At 59.1% G+C, this 16,797-nt stretch overlaps 2 protein-coding genes across 10 annotated transcripts in view; one reads left to right on the top strand and one right to left on the bottom strand.

Annotated features, from left to right (window-relative positions):
• Positions 1 to 7,736, top strand: part of DNAH1 (dynein axonemal heavy chain 1) — an 86,506-nt gene extending 78,770 nt beyond the window's left edge. The window contains exons 66-80 of one of the 6 annotated variants that reach the window (XM_070776577.1): positions 442 to 667; positions 797 to 992; positions 1,330 to 1,481; positions 2,123 to 2,319; positions 2,575 to 2,719; positions 2,972 to 3,130; positions 3,217 to 3,348; positions 3,670 to 3,840; positions 3,935 to 4,114; positions 4,557 to 4,733; positions 5,353 to 5,523; positions 5,666 to 5,796; positions 6,083 to 6,503; positions 6,892 to 7,021; positions 7,571 to 7,736. In XM_070776577.1, coding sequence (XP_070632678.1) covers positions 442 to 667; positions 797 to 992; positions 1,330 to 1,481; positions 2,123 to 2,319; positions 2,575 to 2,719; positions 2,972 to 3,130; positions 3,217 to 3,348; positions 3,670 to 3,840; positions 3,935 to 4,114; positions 4,557 to 4,733; positions 5,353 to 5,523; positions 5,666 to 5,796; positions 6,083 to 6,503; positions 6,892 to 7,021; positions 7,571 to 7,692 — 2,710 coding nt within the window. In that variant the 3' untranslated portion in view covers positions 7,693 to 7,736. Of the gene's footprint in view, positions 1 to 441; positions 668 to 796; positions 993 to 1,329; positions 1,482 to 2,122; positions 2,320 to 2,574; positions 2,724 to 2,971; positions 3,131 to 3,216; positions 3,349 to 3,669; positions 3,841 to 3,934; positions 4,115 to 4,402; positions 4,734 to 5,352; positions 5,524 to 5,665; positions 5,797 to 6,082; positions 6,504 to 6,786; positions 7,022 to 7,570 lie in introns of those variants that run through there. The other 5 variants (XM_070776576.1, XM_070776573.1, XM_070776574.1 and 2 more) reach the window with 5 other exon arrangements.
• Positions 7,737 to 8,273: 537 nt separating this feature from the next.
• On the bottom strand, positions 8,274 to 16,789 carry BAP1 (BRCA1 associated deubiquitinase 1). Of its 4 annotated transcripts, none has more exons than XM_070776579.1 (17): positions 16,641 to 16,787; positions 16,513 to 16,542; positions 16,348 to 16,402; positions 15,262 to 15,394; positions 14,763 to 14,882; positions 14,395 to 14,456; positions 14,167 to 14,309; positions 13,877 to 13,955; positions 13,290 to 13,359; positions 12,847 to 12,994; positions 12,212 to 12,396; positions 11,639 to 11,772; positions 10,635 to 11,113; positions 10,363 to 10,523; positions 9,999 to 10,091; positions 9,793 to 9,865; positions 8,274 to 9,610 (listed from the first exon to the last, which is right to left on the bottom strand). In XM_070776579.1, the coding sequence occupies exons 1-17, from the start codon at positions 16,675 to 16,677 to the stop codon at positions 9,477 to 9,479; spliced, it is 2,136 nt and encodes a 711-aa protein (XP_070632680.1). In that variant the 5' UTR covers positions 16,678 to 16,787; the 3' UTR covers positions 8,274 to 9,476. The 4 variants fall into 4 exon arrangements, 3 of the variants coding, with proteins under 3 accessions (XP_070632680.1, XP_070632682.1, XP_070632681.1); XM_070776581.1 differs by having other exon boundaries at positions 13,290 to 13,413; positions 16,641 to 16,784; XM_070776580.1 differs by lacking the exons at positions 15,262 to 15,394; positions 16,641 to 16,787 and having other exon boundaries at positions 13,290 to 13,413; positions 16,513 to 16,538.
• Between the last annotated feature and the right edge of the window lie 8 nt (positions 16,790 to 16,797).

Genomic DNA, 16,797 nt, shown 5'->3' with positions numbered 1-16,797 from the left:
CTGCCCTACACCCAGGCACTGCAGCTTGTGCCAGCCACCCGCACAGAGTGCTAAGGCCTCCCTGACAGTGGCCACTGTGAACCTCTCCACGGATCAGGGGGTGAAAATTCCCTTAAGGCCTGGTCCTCCCCATCACCCATAGTCTCCTCCTGCTGAGAGGGAGTTTCTCAGAGACCCCAGCAGCTCCCGCATTCAACTGCCTGGCCCCTCTTGGGATTCCAGGCTCCCACCTGAGGTCTCACTGAGAAATAATCACTTTGAATCCAGGCTCTGCCTTAGCCCTGCAGCCTAAGGCTGAGGTCAGACCTCCCAGGCTGACTCCAGCAGAGATGCTGGGCTCTTTGGAGCCCCAGGAGCACAGGTAGGCAGGTAAGCAGGCTCGAGGCTGGCCCTCCAGGGCTCACCAGGTGCTACAGACATAATGTCTCCTGCTCCTGGCAGCGGCCTAGAGGACCAGCTGCTGGGCCAGGTTGTGGCTGAGGAGCGGCCCGACCTGGAGGAAGCCAAGAACCAGCTGATTGTCAGTAACGCCAAGATGCGCCAGGAGCTGAAGGACATTGAAGACCAGATCCTGTACCGCCTCAGCTCCTCTGAGGGCAACCCCGTGGATGACATGGAGCTCATCAAGGTGCTGGAGGCTTCCAAGATGAAGGCTGCCGAGATCCAGGTCCACAACTGCCCGCACACCCCTGCCCGCCTCTCCCCGCCTGCCCCAGGCCTGCCCACATCACCACCCTCTTCTGCCTGCTGCTCTTTGCCAGCCTACCTGACAAGCAGCCTCCTACTGCACCCCCAGGCCAAGGTCAGGATTGCAGAACAGACAGAGAAGGACATTGACCTCACACGCATGGAGTACGTTCCTGTGGCCGTCCGCACCCAGATCCTCTTCTTCTGTGTGTCTGACCTGGCCAACGTGGACCCCATGTACCAGTACTCCCTCGAGTGGTTTCTCAACATCTTCCTCTCAGGCATCGCCAACTCAGAGAGGGCAGGTAACCCTGGCACAGATGCACATGTTGACCCAAACAACCAGGCTCCACCCTGGCACAGAGGTGACACACCTGGATGTGTCACACCAGGATTTCCACAGCAGGCACACACATGTAGACGCACACCCAGGTTCACTGGTACACACCTTCATCAGACTCACCCTACGTACGAACACATACCCCACTCGTAGCCTCCTCGGAGCAAATGCCCCAAGGGGGTGTGCCCCAGACTGCTCCTTTGGCTGCTGGGGAGGCTGGCTGGGCTGGGCTGTGCCCCAAGGATCTTTCTTCTCTGCCCCCCACCCTGTCCCCACAATGCCATCACCCCTCTGCCCTGCAGACAACCTGAAGAAGCGCATTGCCAACATCAACCACTACCTGACCTACAACCTCTACAGCAATGTCTGCCGCAGCCTCTTCGAGAAGCACAAGCTGATGTTCGCCTTCCTGCTGTGTGCCCGCATCATGATGAACCAGGGCAAGATCAACCAGGTGCGTGGCAGAGAGGGAGCTACGGCCCGGTCAAGGACAGATGGCCTGAGGGGTTGCCCTGTTGCCGAGCTGACAGAACAGGGTGGAAGGACAGGGCATATCAGGCAGGAGGGCACAGCAAGGGCAGATGGGCAGAGGCCTCCGGAAACAGTTATTTGTGTGAAACCCCAGGAGGCCCGGGTTAACTGTGACCCAGCAGGCCCTGTGCACAGGCCTTCTCAGCACCTTGAGAGTACTAGTGAGCAGAGACCGTCCTGAGCCTCCCAACTCACGGTCTCATGAGTGCCAGGGATTTCGTGGTGTGTTGGGAAGCATTGAGAGTGACCTCCTCCACTGCTTGAGCCCTCACTGTATGCCAGGTGCTGGGCTCACAGCAACCCTCCGACCTACCCCTGTGAAACCCCTGGGAAGCAGAGTCCTGATTCTTCCTACTTTCCAAGTGAGGAAACAGAGGCTCAGAGAGGTCAAATCTTTTGCCTCAGGTCACACAGCCAGGGAAAGGGAAAGAGGTAACACTAACCCAGACCTGTGGGACTACCACCCGAGTTTTCTGGCTGAGGATGGTAGAGGAGGTTCTGCTGGGTGGGGCGCTGGACCCATGGCTCAGGGCCCGGGCGCTCGCCTCCTCTGTCCCTTGCTAGAACGAGTGGCGCTACCTCCTATCTGGAGGCTCCGTTTCGGTCCTGAGTGAGAACCCTGCCCCAGACTGGCTGACAGACCGGGCCTGGAGAGACATCCAGGCGCTCTCCAACCTACCGGCCTTCTCCTCCTTCACCCATGATTTCGTGAAGCACCTGCCGGAATTCCAGGCCATCTTTGACAGCCATGAGCCCCACCGGTGAGCTGGGGCCTGGGGCACAGCAGGGTAGGTGCATCCAGGGAGTGAGACCCAGGTACAGGCTTGCCCTGGACTTTCTCTGAGGGGCCGCCCAGGGCTGCCCCGCAGCTGTGACTACATCTCTCCCGTGCCCGCAGCCACGCACCCCTGGACACCGCATTCTCCGTGCTGTCTGGCCTCCCCCACCAAGCAGAGAGCCTGTGGCCAGTGTCCTACCACAGGTCAGCTCTCAGGGGGATGTGGGCACTGTTGCAGGGAGCCCTTGCCTGGCATCTGGGACCAATACCTGGACCAGTTCCAGAAGCTGCTGGTCCTCCGCTGCCTACGTGGGGACAAGGTGACCAATGCCATGCAGGACTTTGTGGCCGCCAACCTGGAGCCACGCTTCATTGAGCCCCAGGCAAGTGCTGTCAGCCGGCGCCTGGGCTAGTCGCCCCCTGGGACCAGGGTCCTGGCTGCACCTGCATGGACCCCTTTGTAGCCTTGGTCAGCCAGGATCCTTAGCCACCACATGAGGCTCTGATAGGTTCCAAGTCCCCTCAGGAAACCCCTTGGGGACCACTCTGGGGGCTCCAGGTGCCTCCTCTCTCGCCCTGGTGGCCTGCCCCTGAGGAGACGCTCTTGGCGACCCCAGCATCTCTCCGCCCTGCAGACAGCCAACCTGTCACTGGTGTTCAAAGACTCCAACCCCACCACTCCCCTCATCTTCGTGCTGTCGCCAGGCACTGACCCTGCCGCTGACCTCTACAAATTTGCCGAAGAAATGAAGTTCTCCAAGAAGCTCTCTGCCATCTCCCTGGGCCAGGGCCAGGTCAGGGCAAGCGGGTGGTGGAGGAGGAGGGAGCCGGTGGGCTTGGCCAGTGGGTCCCCCATCACTCAGCGCTCCTGTCCCCACAGGGCCCTCGGGCGGAAGCCATGATGCGCAGCTCCATAGAGAGGGGCAAGTGGGTCTTCTTTCAGAACTGCCACCTGGCACCGAGCTGGATGCCGGTGCTGGAGCGCCTCATCGAGCACATCAACCCTGACAAGGTACACCAAGGGGCACCAGTGCCTTCATCCCGGACAGATGACGCTCAACGAGCGCACCCCACAGTGGGCACTCAGCAAGGGACACGTGTAACATGCGTCAACCAGATTATTCTTCCCAGTAGCCCCTCAGGTCACTGCCGCCAAGGCCACCCAGCACAGAGGTGACCCTGGGACTTGCCGAAGCCCATGTTCCTAACCAGTGGTCCGTCCCAGGGGTAGAGTCAGGCCGAGGGTGGCCCAGGATCCTGGGTAGGGGAGAGCCTGGTGCTGGGGTGGCCACCAGGTATGGGTCTCAGGGCTCATGTGGAGCGTGGCTTCCAGGTGCACCGGGACTTCCGCCTGTGGCTCACCAGCCTGCCTAGCAACAAGTTCCCAGTGTCCATCCTACAGAATGGCTCCAAAATGACCATTGAGCCACCGCGCGGGGTCAAGGCCAACCTCCTCAAGTCTTACAGCAGCCTCAGCGATGAGTTCCTCAACTCCTGTCACAAGGTGAGACACGCTTGGCACAGGACCGCCCCGCCAACGCCACTCCATTTTCATCCCCACCCTTCATGCCCCTCCTCCCCTCCCCCACCTCCGGCAGGTGATGGAGTTCAAGTGCCTGCTGCTGTCTCTGTGTTTGTTCCACGGGAATGCCCTGGAGCGGCGTAAGTTTGGGCCCCTGGGCTTCAACATCCCCTACGAGTTCACAGACGGGGACCTGCGCATCTGCATCAGCCAGCTCAAGATGTTCCTGGACGAGTATGACCACATCCCCTACAAGGTGGGCTGGGTACGGGCTGGTGGGGGGAGCTGGGCGCCTGGGGGCCTGACCCACCCAACCCATTTTTGTTGTTCAGTCGCTCAGTCGTGTCTGACTCTTTGTGACCCCGTGGACTGCAGCATGCCAGGCCTCCCTGTCCTTCACCATCTCCCAGAGCTTGCTCAAACTCACGTCCATTGAGTCGGTGATGCCATCCAACCATCTCATCCTCTGTCATCCCCTTCTCCTCCTGCCCCCAATCCCTCCCAGTATCAGGATCTTTTCTAATTAGTCAGGTCTTCTCATCAGGTGGCCAAAGTATTGGAGCTTCAGCTTCAGCATCAGTCCTTCCAGTGAATATTCAGGACTGATTTCCTTTGGGATGGACTGGTTGGATCTCCTTGCAGTCCAAGGGACTCTCACGGGTCTTCTCCAACACCACAGCTCAAAACCCACCCCATAGGTCCTTAAGTACACGGCAGGGGAGATCAACTACGGGGGCCGTGTCACTGACGACTGGGACCGCCGCTGCGTCATGAACATCCTAGAGGACTTCTACAGCCCTGAGGTGCTCTTCCCAGAGCATAGCTACAGCGCCTCGGGCGTTTACCACCAGATCCAGCCCACCTACGACCTCAACGTGAGCACACAGCAGGGCTGTGCCCAAGGCGGCCTGCCGGGTGGGGGTCCTGGGGTGCCGTGGAGGGTGCTGGGAGACGTGGCCCCTACCGGCCAGTCACTCTTTTTCATTGACTGATCCATCCCACAAGGATAGCCCTGGAGCTCGCGTTCTGTGGGGAGAGGCTCAGTCCTGCCTCTCAGCCCCTGCCTGAGGGTAATTACTCTTTGAGGCAGGGGGGTGGCTCCTCTGAGGCTGCCAGGCGAGGCAGTGAAGGTCACCAGCCCAGACCATACAGTCAGGGAGGGCTCCTGAGGACATGATGCTTCAGCTAAGATGTGTGCGGGGCAGCCAGGGTCTAGGTAGAGAACCCCAGCATGTGGGCCAGAAACATAAAGGGCCTGCAGAGGAGGGGCTGTGACAGGGTTGAGCCCCTGAATGAAGAAGCAGGGAGTGAGACATCAGGGAGAAGTGGGCTGGAAGGGAGCAGAGCCCATGGAGTCCCGAGGGTAAGAGGGGGATACGTAAAGGTTGCAGCCAGAGATGACGAGTACGGGGGTGTGCTTGCTTGGAGGGCCGTCCTGCAGGCTGGAGGTAGAGCAGGGGAGGGGCTTCAGTTGCAGCCCTCCTCCCCCTGCAGGGCTACCTCTCCTACGTCAAGAGCCTTCCACTCAACGACATGCCGGAGATCTTTGGCCTGCATGACAACGCCAATATCACCTTCGCCCAGAACGAGACCTACACCCTGCTTGGCACCATCGTCCAACTACAACCCAAATCCTCCACTGCAGGCGGCCAGAGCCGGGAGGAGGTCTGTGGCAGCAGGGAAGGGGCCCACCCAATGCAGGGGGAGTCTCCTGTCCACCATCCTGCCTGCTCCGCTGAATGAGGGGACTCCTACACGGGCTAATGGGGGCCACCCCTGACCCATTTGTGTCCCTTTGCCCTCACAGATAGTGGAGGACGTGGCCCAAAACATTCTGATCAAGGTGCCCGACCCTGTCAACTTGCAGTGGGTCATGACCAAGTACCCTGTGCTGTATGAAGAGTCAATGAACACGGTGCTAGCACAGGAGGTCATTCGGTAATCCCCTGCTAGCCCCAGCTCTGAGTCAGCGGGCCCCTGGGCTGTAGAGAAATGATAGCAAAGGCTACCATGGGCCAGGAGCCATGCGAAGTGCTATAAACTCAACCTCTAACTCAGCCATATTATCCCCATTTCACAGATGAGTAAACCAAGGCCCCAGCAGGTTAAGGGATCTAAGGTCATATATTTACTAACAGCCAGGGCTGGGATTGGTACTCGGGCCCCCTGACCTGGCTTTATGCTCTTAGCCCCTGTGTTCTGTCATTGTTTCTCTATGGCCTAGAACTGGGGAGTGCGGATATGGCCACACAGTCCCAGACCACTGCCTTCCGCCTCGCCACTGGCTCTGTAGGTACAATCGGCTGCTACAAGTGATCACACAGTCGCTGAGAGACCTGCTCAAGGCCCTCAAGGGGCTGGTGGTGATGTCCTCACAGCTGGAGCTGATGGCTGCCAGCCTGTACAACAACTCTGTGCCCGAGCTCTGGAAGGCCAAGGCCTACCCGTCGCTTAAGCCACTGTCCTCATGGGTCCTGGACCTGCTGCAGCGCCTGGACTTCCTACAGACCTGGATCTCCGAGGGCATCCCAGCCGTCTTCTGGATCAGCGGCTTCTTCTTCCCCCAGGCTTTCCTGACAGGCACTCTGCAGAACTATGCCCGCAAATCTGTCATCTCCATCGACACCATCTCCTTTGATTTCAAGGTCTGAATTCAGCCAGGGTCAGGTCAGGTGACAGGCCGGGGGGTGTGGCCCAGGTGGGATGGGCACTGAGGCCACAGCTGGCTGGCAGGATCAGGGAACTCCTGAGCCGGGGTCGGGGGTCAGGAAGAGACTATAGGCCCCAGGGAAATCCCTAGGGCTGGGGCGCAGGCTATATGCTACCAGCTAAAATAGCCGATGCTGGGGCAGGCAGAGCCCTCAGGACCCAAATCCTACCCCAGATTCTGCAGTTTATATGTGAGAGGCATCTGTGTGCCCATACCAGGTGATGCGCGAGTCAGTGTCAGAGCTCAAGACCAGGCCCAAGGAGGGGTGCTTCATCCACGGACTGTTCCTGGAAGGCGCCCGATGGGACCCTTTGGCCTTCCAGCTGGCTGAGTCTCGGCCCAAGGAGCTGTACACAGAGATGGCTGTTATCTGGCTCCTGCCCACGCCCAACCGCAAGGTCCAAGACCAGGACTTCTATCTGTGCCCCATCTACAAGACGCTGACCCGTGCTGGTATGGACCCAGGGCGGGGGAGCCTACACCACACGGAAGGCCATAGGCAGGGCCCAGGGTTGGGCCAGTTAGGCTGACCCAGGTTAGCTGAACGAGATGGCTGGCAGAGGTCAGTCAGCACTCCTGAGGCCCAGACAGAGCTGGTCCAGCAGCAGGCAGGGTAGTGCCCAGGGGCTGAGCTGAGTCTGTGGGGAGTGGCCCCTGAGCTCACCACTCTCATCTCCCTCAGCAGACCCATGTTGGATCCTGGGAGCCCCAGCCTGCCAATGGAGGTTCCCAGGAGCCAACAGGCCCAGACAGGATGGGTAGGCCCAGGCTGGATCCAGCAGGGAATGAGCAGGGGTATCAACTGTCCCATTCCAGTCCTTAACAGGTGCAGTAACCCAGGGCAGGTCTGAGCCTGGGCCACACTGGCCAGACAGGCTTCCTCTTGGGTCAGGTCCCTTCCTTGTCCCAAGCTCAGTCACCAAGGGACCACCTTCCTTTATACCCTGTTCCTGCCCCAGTTGAGGCAGCGAACTTAACCTCCTCCCCTCTCGCCTGCTCCAGGAACACTATCGACCACCGGCCACTCCACAAACTACGTCATTGCCGTGGAGATCCCCACTGACCAGCCCCAGCGACACTGGATAAAGCGTGGTGTGGCCCTAATCTGTGCCCTGGACTACTAGACCCAGACAAAAGGGCTGGGGCCAATTAAAGTTGCATTTCCTGAGCGGTCCCGCTGAGCCTTAGCTCCTTCCACCAGGCCTCCTCTGTAGGACCCACGGCCAGGGAAGGTGCGGGTGAGAGGCTGCAGTGGCCTTGAGAGAGAATGTGCTTAGCAGGGGGAAGCATGGCAGAGCTGGAAGCTTTGACCTGCAAGGGAAGAGAGGTGAGCCTTGTGAGGTCCCAGGACCCCTCCAGGGACAGCGTACCAGGCAGGACTAGAGGCGGAGCTACCACCTCCACTGAGTCCCAGCACCTCTCAGGTTACAAAGCCGTCAGGTCGGGTAAAGCCGCAGCCCTCTCCTCCCACAGTACACCTTGCACACCACTCCTCGGGGTCCTGCCTCCCACTGAAGCCCCCCCTCCCCCCGCCCAGTTCGGGCCGTAAACCCCAGACCTAGGGTCCCAAGAACCTCTGCCCCAGAATGAGAATGCACTCCCCTCCCATCTCTGGTCACACACAGGGCCCAGCCCAGGTCTGGTTAGGTCCTCACTCCCACCACAGCCTAGCCTCCAAACCTCAGGCCAGCAAGCACAGGTGGGCTTATTTTTAAGGAGAGTTTTATTCATTCATCCATCCAGTATTTACAGAGGCCAGAGGGGTCGGGCTACGCTTAGCACAGAGAGACAGTTGCCATGGCTGCAGCTGCCCCCCCACCCTGGTCACTATGTACACATAAGGGGCTGGCTTGGATCGCCTCGGAGCCGCCTGCCCAAGGCCACGGGGCTCCGTCTGGGGCCTGAGCTCCAGAGGCAGTGCTGGACCCATTAGCCCTTGGCCATCAGGCCCTCTGGGAACATGGGGCTCCGACTGGTTGACTTGGTCCTGCTGTCCCCCACCCTGAGTGCCCTGCAGAAGCTGAGAAAGCTGGCATGGCAGGGAGAGCTGAGTGGTGCCAGCTTTTGCAAGCAGCCCTGTCTCTGCTGTCTCTAAGAGGAGGGAGACATGGTAATACTGAGGGCCTGGGCAAAGGCTCCTCTGAGCCCAGGAGCCCAAGGCAGGCCCCTTGCCAGGGCCACAACACTGAAGACAAAGAGTCCAGGGCCCTGCCACAGAGAGCAGTCTCGACGAGGCTGGCTGGAGCCAGGCCAACCAGCTCAAACACTCCTCTCTGCTCAGGCCACGGGACCCCAGCAGGCTGCTCATCCCACCCCTGCGGGGACACCCCACTCCCAGCCTAGTCCAGCAGCCAGGGCCCTGAGTTTGGAGCTCTCCCAGGAGGAATGAAGAGCAGACCTGGCTTCCCCAACAGCAGGAACCACCGGGGGCTGGAGCAGCAGGGCCCACTGCTCACGTGGCCCCCAGCTGTGACCCCGCAGGAGTAACTCCGGCCCTCCAGGATGACAGTGTTAGGAGAGAGCTCAGAGTCAGGAAGCTGACTATGTCAACACAGTGGTGGCAAGATAGGTCAGAGCCCAGAAAAATAGACGTCTCTGTAGGTAAAATATATATTCTGCTGCCCAGGCAGAAAGGCCAGGTCCTGCTGCTCCACAGCCGGCTGTGGAGGAAGCTGCAGCACCTCACTGGGCCTCAGCTCTAGCTGCTGCCTCCAGAGCATGACGGGGCCAGCTTGCCCTGCCAGGCCCAGGGACACGAGGCCGAGGATCCCAGCTTGGCTCCCATTCCCAGGGTCTGGGCTCTCCAACTGGAACTATCCGGTAATACTGGGAAGATGGGGACAGGGCAGGGGAGGGCCCTGGTGAGGGCCAGGCGGCAAGAGTGAACGCAGGGTCTGGCCAGCAGTCCTCACTGGCGCTTGGCCTTATAGGGACGGGAGCGTTTCCGCCGGTCCGGCTTCCGCTGCTTGTGGAGCCGGCCAATGCTGACCCCCTGGCGCCGCCGCACTGAGATGTTCTGCTCCACCAGATTGGCCAGCATGCCTGCGGAGAGACGCAGGCCTTTGAGCAGGCAGTTGGATGCCTGGGAGCTGCGACTCAACTGGCTGCAGCCTCAGGTCGGGGGCTGAGGCTCTTCCTGCCCTCCCCAAGACCACAGTCAGCTCAAGAACCCCCAGAGGCCAGAGGAAAGGGGCCTGAGGGCCAGGGTGCTGAGCCTGGCTCACCTTCCTGAGCCAGCATGGAGATGAAGGTGCAGATGAACTCATCGTAGTTGTGGGTCCTTCTCTGGTCGTCAATCTGAGGGAGAGAAGGATCAGGACCTGAGGACGCTACAGCCGTCTCCCCAGAGCAGCCACTAGCCGACCCTAGCAGGTCGCGCCTGTGGGAAGACAGGTGGGCAGCAGACCAGGCCGCTGGAGAGAGGGCCCACCTTGAACTTCTTCCTCTTCTCCACTTCTTCCTTGAGACAGGCCTCATAGTTTGCAATTTCAGCCTCCACACACTTCAGCAGCGCCAGCAGCTCCTGCCAAAATGCACCAATGGCACCCATGAAGGGGGGCTGGCCAGCCCCGAGGCCCAACTACCAGGGGGCAGCAAGAGGCAAGGGCAAGCAGCCAGAGGCCCTGGAGCGTATCAAGGCCCCTGCCGCTACCCCACCCAGACAGGCTTCCTGGCACCTGGCTTTGGGCACCACCCTCCACACCATAATTCCCACTAGAACTCAGCACCTGGACGGCAGTGCCCTGGGCCCAGCCCTTGTCAGGATTAGGAAAGGAAGCCACAGAAGGGCTCACCTTGGGTGAATACTTCTCCCCATTCAAGGACTCGCTAGGCCTGACCAGCCCTGGCTTCTCTCTGCTGTCCACAGCCTCCACCACCTCCTTCTCCTCTGGGCTGCCAGACCCCTGGCTGCCTTGGCTTGGTCTGATGGAAGGGGAGGAACCCTTCCCACTCTCTGGGAAGAGAAGGCAAGAGAAGACCCATCAGGGTGCAGGATGCGTGGTGGTCACTTGGCCACCTCCCTCTCCAATATGCCAAGAGGCCAGGGAGCCAACCCAAGGCCCACCTGTCAGTGCCAGGGGACTCAGCACACCATCCTCAGCCAGGTGCAGGAGGCCCGTGCTGATGACAGGACCCAGGTCGCGTACAGCACGATTGTAGCGTATGCAGTCAACACGCAGCAGGCTGTCGTCCTCTCCAAAAAGCACCTTGGAGATGTGCGAGGTGACGGGACTAGAGGGCCGCGTGGGGTTGGCTGAGCGGATGGGCGAGCGCAGTGGCGAATTGAAAGCGCTGCCGATCTCAGAGGCTGTGTCCGTGCTCTCGTTGCTGGGGGTGGGCGAGGGCTGCGAGTGCGTGGGCACTGCCACAGCCGGACTCCCCGCCCCGCTGCTCGTCTTGATGGACAAAGGAATCGAGAGGTCCTTCTGGGACTCTTTGAGCTTCTCGGCCAAGACGTTGATGGTGTTGGGCTGTAGCACTGACAGCTGCCCATCTCCAGAGCTGCTCAATGGCCCTGGTTTCCCCGGCCCCTTTCGCTTATACCTGTGGGGCCCAAGGAGAGGTGAGCCCAAGGAGAGGTAAGCCCAAGGAAGAGGCCAGGGGACCACATCCAGCAGTGCCCAGGATGACCTGAACACTTCTTAGCCTCAGGAAATGACCCTGCAGCTCCAGCAGCCTGACTTGGCCATGCCCAGCCTAGCACTCTGAGCTCTGACAGCTGCAGCCAGGTGTCCTCTGAGAACACCTCCTCTATTCCAGCTGCCTCACTTCTGGCTTTTGGCCAATGCTGTGTCTTCAGCAAAGATACCCGACCCCATCCTTCAAGGCCTGGACACAAGGCCACCTCCAAATAGGCCATGACTCGATGTCTACTTAAATGTGCACAGCCCTGCCCCAAGCCCTCCGAAGACTTCTGGGGATCTGGAGTCGGCCCTTCACGTCTGCCTCCCCTAGGCCCTGCACTCAGCAGGCGTCCAGCGTCATCTGCTGAAGGGCATTCTCTGTGCTGGAAGAGTCAAGATAGGCGCCGCAGCACCCAACCTCCAGCCTTACAGAGCCGGGGCTGACCTGATGGCGGAGCTGGTGCTCTGTGCGTCGTCCTCCTCCTCATCCTCGTAGTCATCTTCATCGTCTGAGTACTGCTGGGGCGGGCGCACTGGAACTCTGCTGCGGCCCACACCCGCTGCCAGGTCTTCCTCCTCCTGGAGCAGAGGCCCAGTGCAGCCGTGAGCCAGGGGCCAGTCAGCCCTGGCCAGACACAGCACCTCCCCCAGAAAGCCAGCATGGTTCTCCAGGCTGAGCCCACTGAACCCACCTAGGTGCTCCAGAGCACTCCTTGCCCCCTGCCTACACAGGGCTTCTAAGAGAAAGAGAGTGCCCTGAAACATCTGCATTTATTTTGCTAGTAGAACCGAACCCCATGCCCTAAACATTTAGCCCCACGGTTTTGAGACTGAATTTAAAGTCAGAGGAGCTCTCTCTGCCTCCCTAAATCCCTGCAGTTGTGGGCACTTCTGAGTATCAGACAGAGAACCCCGGTCACCTAGGCTGGGACAGAGAGCAGACATGCGTGAGACCACCTGAGGAAAGTGCCTGGGGCAGGCTCTCCAGAGAACCCTGGTGGGAACCCTCCCCACTTACCTGCATGGGGGACTTGGCATAGTTGTGATTGTCCAGAAAGGCTGGCAGCCGCTGGACAATAGGAGTGGGGTTGGGGGGAACCCCATTGATGTTGCTCCCTGGAGGCTTCACCACCAGCTTGGGTTTGCTAGGAGGGCTGTGAGTCGGGGCTTGTGGGCATGAACCAGCCACCTCTTCCACGCCATCTGAGAGAGGGAGGGCACAGGCAGGACTTTCAGCCAGACCCTCAAGAAAAGTTGTCCTCAGGCCTGGTCTCCCCTCCCCTTCCCAGAGAAGAACAGAAGAGACAGCTGATGGATTCAGCATCAACAAACGTGGCCACAGTGAGACAGGAAAAGGGTGAGATTAAAAAAAGAAGAAGGTGAAAAAAAAAAAGGTCCAGAGAAAGCAGACAGGGCATATACTTCAGAGAGAAGGCTTGGGGGCCTGTGGTCATGGCAGCCCTTTCTTTGGGGAGGGACCGCTCTTCCTCCATGTTCCAAGGGGAGGGGACAGGGCTGCAGGCTGCAGACTTCCGACCGCCCACAGGAGCCCTGAGCCACTGCCCAAGCCTCCCCAGAAAAAGACCTGCTCTGCCTGGGCTTCCAACGTCAAGCTGTGAGGGGGAGGCTCTGAGGCCCGAGAAGCTCCAGTACCTGTGTGGGTGCTCTCAGAGGCCACCGGGGCCCTGCTTGTTTCCAGCGCCAGAGGGGACTTGCTGCTGGCGGGTTTGGATTCTTCAGGCAGCTGTGACTCTTGAGACTTGTGGGTCTGAATCAGCTCTGGCTGTGTTACCCTGATCAGCTGAAATCAAAATCCAAGGTGCAAAGAAGTGAAGGGAGACCCTGGCTTCCACCCCAGACGGCTAAGGGCCTAGACTCCACACACTCAAAAGGGAAAGAAATCAGCCAGACCTCCTTTCAGAGGCTATCCTCCCCCTCCCCTCACCAAGTCCCACCGTGGGAGCCAAGGAAAGGAGTGGTTAGTTGAAGCCCAGACCCACAATAGAGAGTAACTGGGGAATCAAGAGACAAGGCCCCCGTGGAGGGAAGGAGCGGGTGGCTGGGCCAGTCACGGACTGGGCAGGAGGGGTCCCCACCTGCTGCAGGGCCTCCAGTACGGTCTGACGGTTCACCTTCAACACGTGTAGCCTGGCCTCGTACTTGATCCTGCGGTCGGGCACCACCGCCATCAGGTTGAAGCGGATGTCATGGTAGGGCTCCCTGCAGTCACAGCCGCAGCCGTGAGAGCAGCTCTCACCCTGGCCCCGCCATCAGGAGGAGGCAGATACGCTGGCAGGGCTCCCTGAAGTCACACCTGCAGCCACAGGTACAGGCCCCACCCCCACAGGCGGGCAGCAGCTGGCCATGCACACCGGGCACCTCAGCCGGTGCCTTCCAGCAAGCTGTGTGAGGAGCCTGTCAGGAAGTGTGAGCCAGCACACCTGGGCCACCCGAGGCTCCACCATGGCCTGCCCCTCCCCAGTCTATCCTGCAGCAGGCCACACATAGCCTGGATGGGAAATAGGGCAAGGAGCTGAGAGCCCAAGATCTAATCCTGCTTTTGCCAGATTCATCATGTGGCCATGCACAAATCATCTGGTCTCTCTCCACCTCGGTCCCCTCTTCTGTGTCCCTCCCGATGAGGGCACAGCTCCAGAGGTCAGGGTAGGCACAGAGTCCTTACCCTGCAGTGGCGAGGCCAATACGCTCCATGATGACCCGCCGGGCTTTGTCCGTCCACTCCTCATCCTCCCCCCAGGGCCCTGGGGAAACCAAGATGAGGAGTCAGCAGGTGGGAAACCCTGAACTCGGGCAGGCCAGGAGTGGGAGAAGGATGGACAGCAGTTGAGCCAAAGGGGGCCAGTTGCACAATGCAGTACAACATGCTATCCAGCCAGAGCCTGAAGTCAAGACCCACCCCCCTGAGGACCCCGAGCCCCAACCCCCTAGGGGGTCAGCAGAGAAACCCCCTACCATGGTCAATGGGGTAGACTTTCAGCCCATCCAGCTCAAAAAGCCGGCCTGTGATAGGCACATAGCTGACAAAGTGGAAGGCTTCCATGGTCCGCACAGCACTAAGGCCATTCTGCTTCTCAGGGAGGTGGCGTGGCTCAGGCCTGGGGAAGGACACAGTCAGCGCCCAGAATGGGACAGCCCCGTTCCTTGTTCCCACCCCCATCAATTCCCACAGCTCCCACACACCTGGCATGGCTATTATGTGCCTTGGCCAACTCCGGAGCATTGCCAATCGCATATCCTTTGCTCTAGAGGAAGGAAAATAAGGCCACATCAGAGCAACTTCTCAGGTGGGAAACAAAGCTCAGGAGAGCAGGTCTGGAAACCTTCCAGGAACTGGAACAAGCACAGGTGGACCCTCCTAAAGGCCTGGTGGGGGCAGAAGAGAGCTCTGGAGCCCCCCAAAAATAGGCTCTACTGGCCCTACACGGTAATCAGTAGACACTGGAGAACAATGTGGCCTGATAAAGTCCTAACAAGGCATGACTTAAGGAATATTCCTTTTTCCCCAGGTCTGTCTCCTTTTCTGGCAAGTGGAAGGCACTGTGGCCTACCTCAGGGCTGAAGCCTTTGGTGAAGTCCTTCATGCGACTCAGGGTGGGCCCCAGGTCCACATTGCTGCAGTTCAGGAGCACGCTCAGCAGGGCATGGGTGGCACAAGAGTTGGGGATCAGCTGTGAAACAAAGAACAGTCACCCATCTACAGCACGCCTCAGACCAAGCCCATACTCGTCAGTAAAGGGGTCCCAGGCAGGACAGTCATATCTGGACAATCCTCATCAGCTCTCCTCATCTTTACCCAACATCTGTTCATTCAACTAAGTACCCATCAGCTGTCTGGGGACATGGAAAATGGACTCAGGCATCGCCCTGCTTTAAAGAGACTTCCTGTTTTTCATGAAGAAGAGCTCAGTTCCTTCTGCCTCGGGACTTCTGTAACCACCACCTGCGGTATCTGCCTATCTCCTCCTCTTGCCTTCCCCCTCTTCCACTTTCCAAGCAAAGAAAATGGCAGCATCCCACCCTGCAGAAAGAACACAGAGCCCAGCAGACCTGGTGGGCAAAGAACATGTTATTCACAATATCATCATCAATCACAGATGTATCATCCACCAAGGTAGAGACCTTGCGACGGGATCGGCGCTCTTCGATCCATTTGAACAGGAAGATGAATCCATACACGGGGCTGGGGAAAGGAAGGGACAGAACTTGACCAGTCAAGTGGGGGAAGGCAATCTGCATCCCCTTTCCCCTCCTCTTGGGTGTCCTTCTTGTGATCCCACCTCTCCCGTGGCTTCTTCCTAAGACTGCCCAAAGTGGCCCTGAGCCCTCACACCCCAGGAGCCTGATGCAGGCAGAGTCAAGCATCAGCCTCTGGCTGTGATGCTCCAGGAGTCCGCTCAGCATCCTTATGCAGTCTAGGGTTCTGGGATAAGAAAGGAAAAGCTGGAACCAATGGCCCAGGACCAGGCAGGAACAGAAGGTAAGGCAAGAACAATATGATGTGATATTTAAACACTAATTCAAACTTCTGAAACCCAGGGCGTGGGCCTCAGTGCAGTCAGGCAAGGAAATGTACACCCATAGCAGTCCCTTCTGTCCTGGGAAACAAAAGCAGACTTCTCTGTTCAGTCACTATAGCAGCTCCTCCACACTTCTCTTCTGTAGGATCACCAAGACAAGACCCTGAGCTTGGTCACCCAAGAGAGGCCTTGTCAGATGCCACAAACCAACCAATCCATAGGACACCCTTGTGTGGGAATTAAAACCACTGGCACATGAGCATGTTAAAGCAGTCATTAGTAAATTACAGCTGCACAAAAGACACTGTGTGACCTGAGTCAAGAGAAGGGGGTTTCCAGCTGGAAGGCAAGAAAAAGCAGCTGAATTGAACCTAAGAGATGGTTAGAATTTGGAGGGAAGGGGGTACCACATAAAGAGTGGTGCGTAGGGAAAACTGGGAGAAAGGAAAACACAGTACCAGCTTCATCAGGAGGGCACCCAAGGAGGAGGGATGCTTCCTGATAACAAATTTTACAATTTGGGGCTTCTGAAACTACCTCCCTGAAGAGCACTCTCTCTCAGGCCCCTCCCTAGCCCTCGAGGTGTAAAGGGTGGCTCTGACGCCAAGTCACTCACCCTTGGCATTTGCTCTGAAGGTCATAGATCTCCTCCACCTGCACCCCTTTGACACCTGCCATCAAGGAAGGAAAAGAAGTCGGGAAGGGCAGCCCCTGGCTGTGGAGTGATGACCCAGGAGTAGGCCCCCAGAGCCCGGGTCCGGCGGGCAGGAGAGGCTCTTACCGAAATCTTCCACGAGGAGGGTGAAGAGGCCTGGGGGAAACGAGAAGAGGAGCGAGTGGTGATCAGAAAGGCGCGTCTCGGACCCACCCGGCCTCCCCAACTCCCGGCCTGCCCGATCTCCTTCTCACCAGGGTCGCTCTCCAGCTCCAGCCAGCCCTTATTCATCTTCCCGCGGGGCGGGCCCTCAGCGCCATGTCCAGGCCCTCCCGACCCACCCGCCGCCTCCCTGCCGGGAGCCCCCTCCGCCCCGGGGGCCCCTAACCCCACACACAGACAACGGGCCTC

This window comes from Bos indicus, chromosome 22 (assembly GCF_029378745.1).
Source record: "Bos indicus isolate NIAB-ARS_2022 breed Sahiwal x Tharparkar chromosome 22, NIAB-ARS_B.indTharparkar_mat_pri_1.0, whole genome shotgun sequence".
NCBI classification, from domain to species: Eukaryota; Metazoa; Chordata; class Mammalia; order Artiodactyla; family Bovidae; genus Bos; species Bos indicus.
The sequence above is the reverse complement of the archived record's forward strand: the minus strand, read 5'-3'. Positions and strand labels throughout refer to the sequence as shown.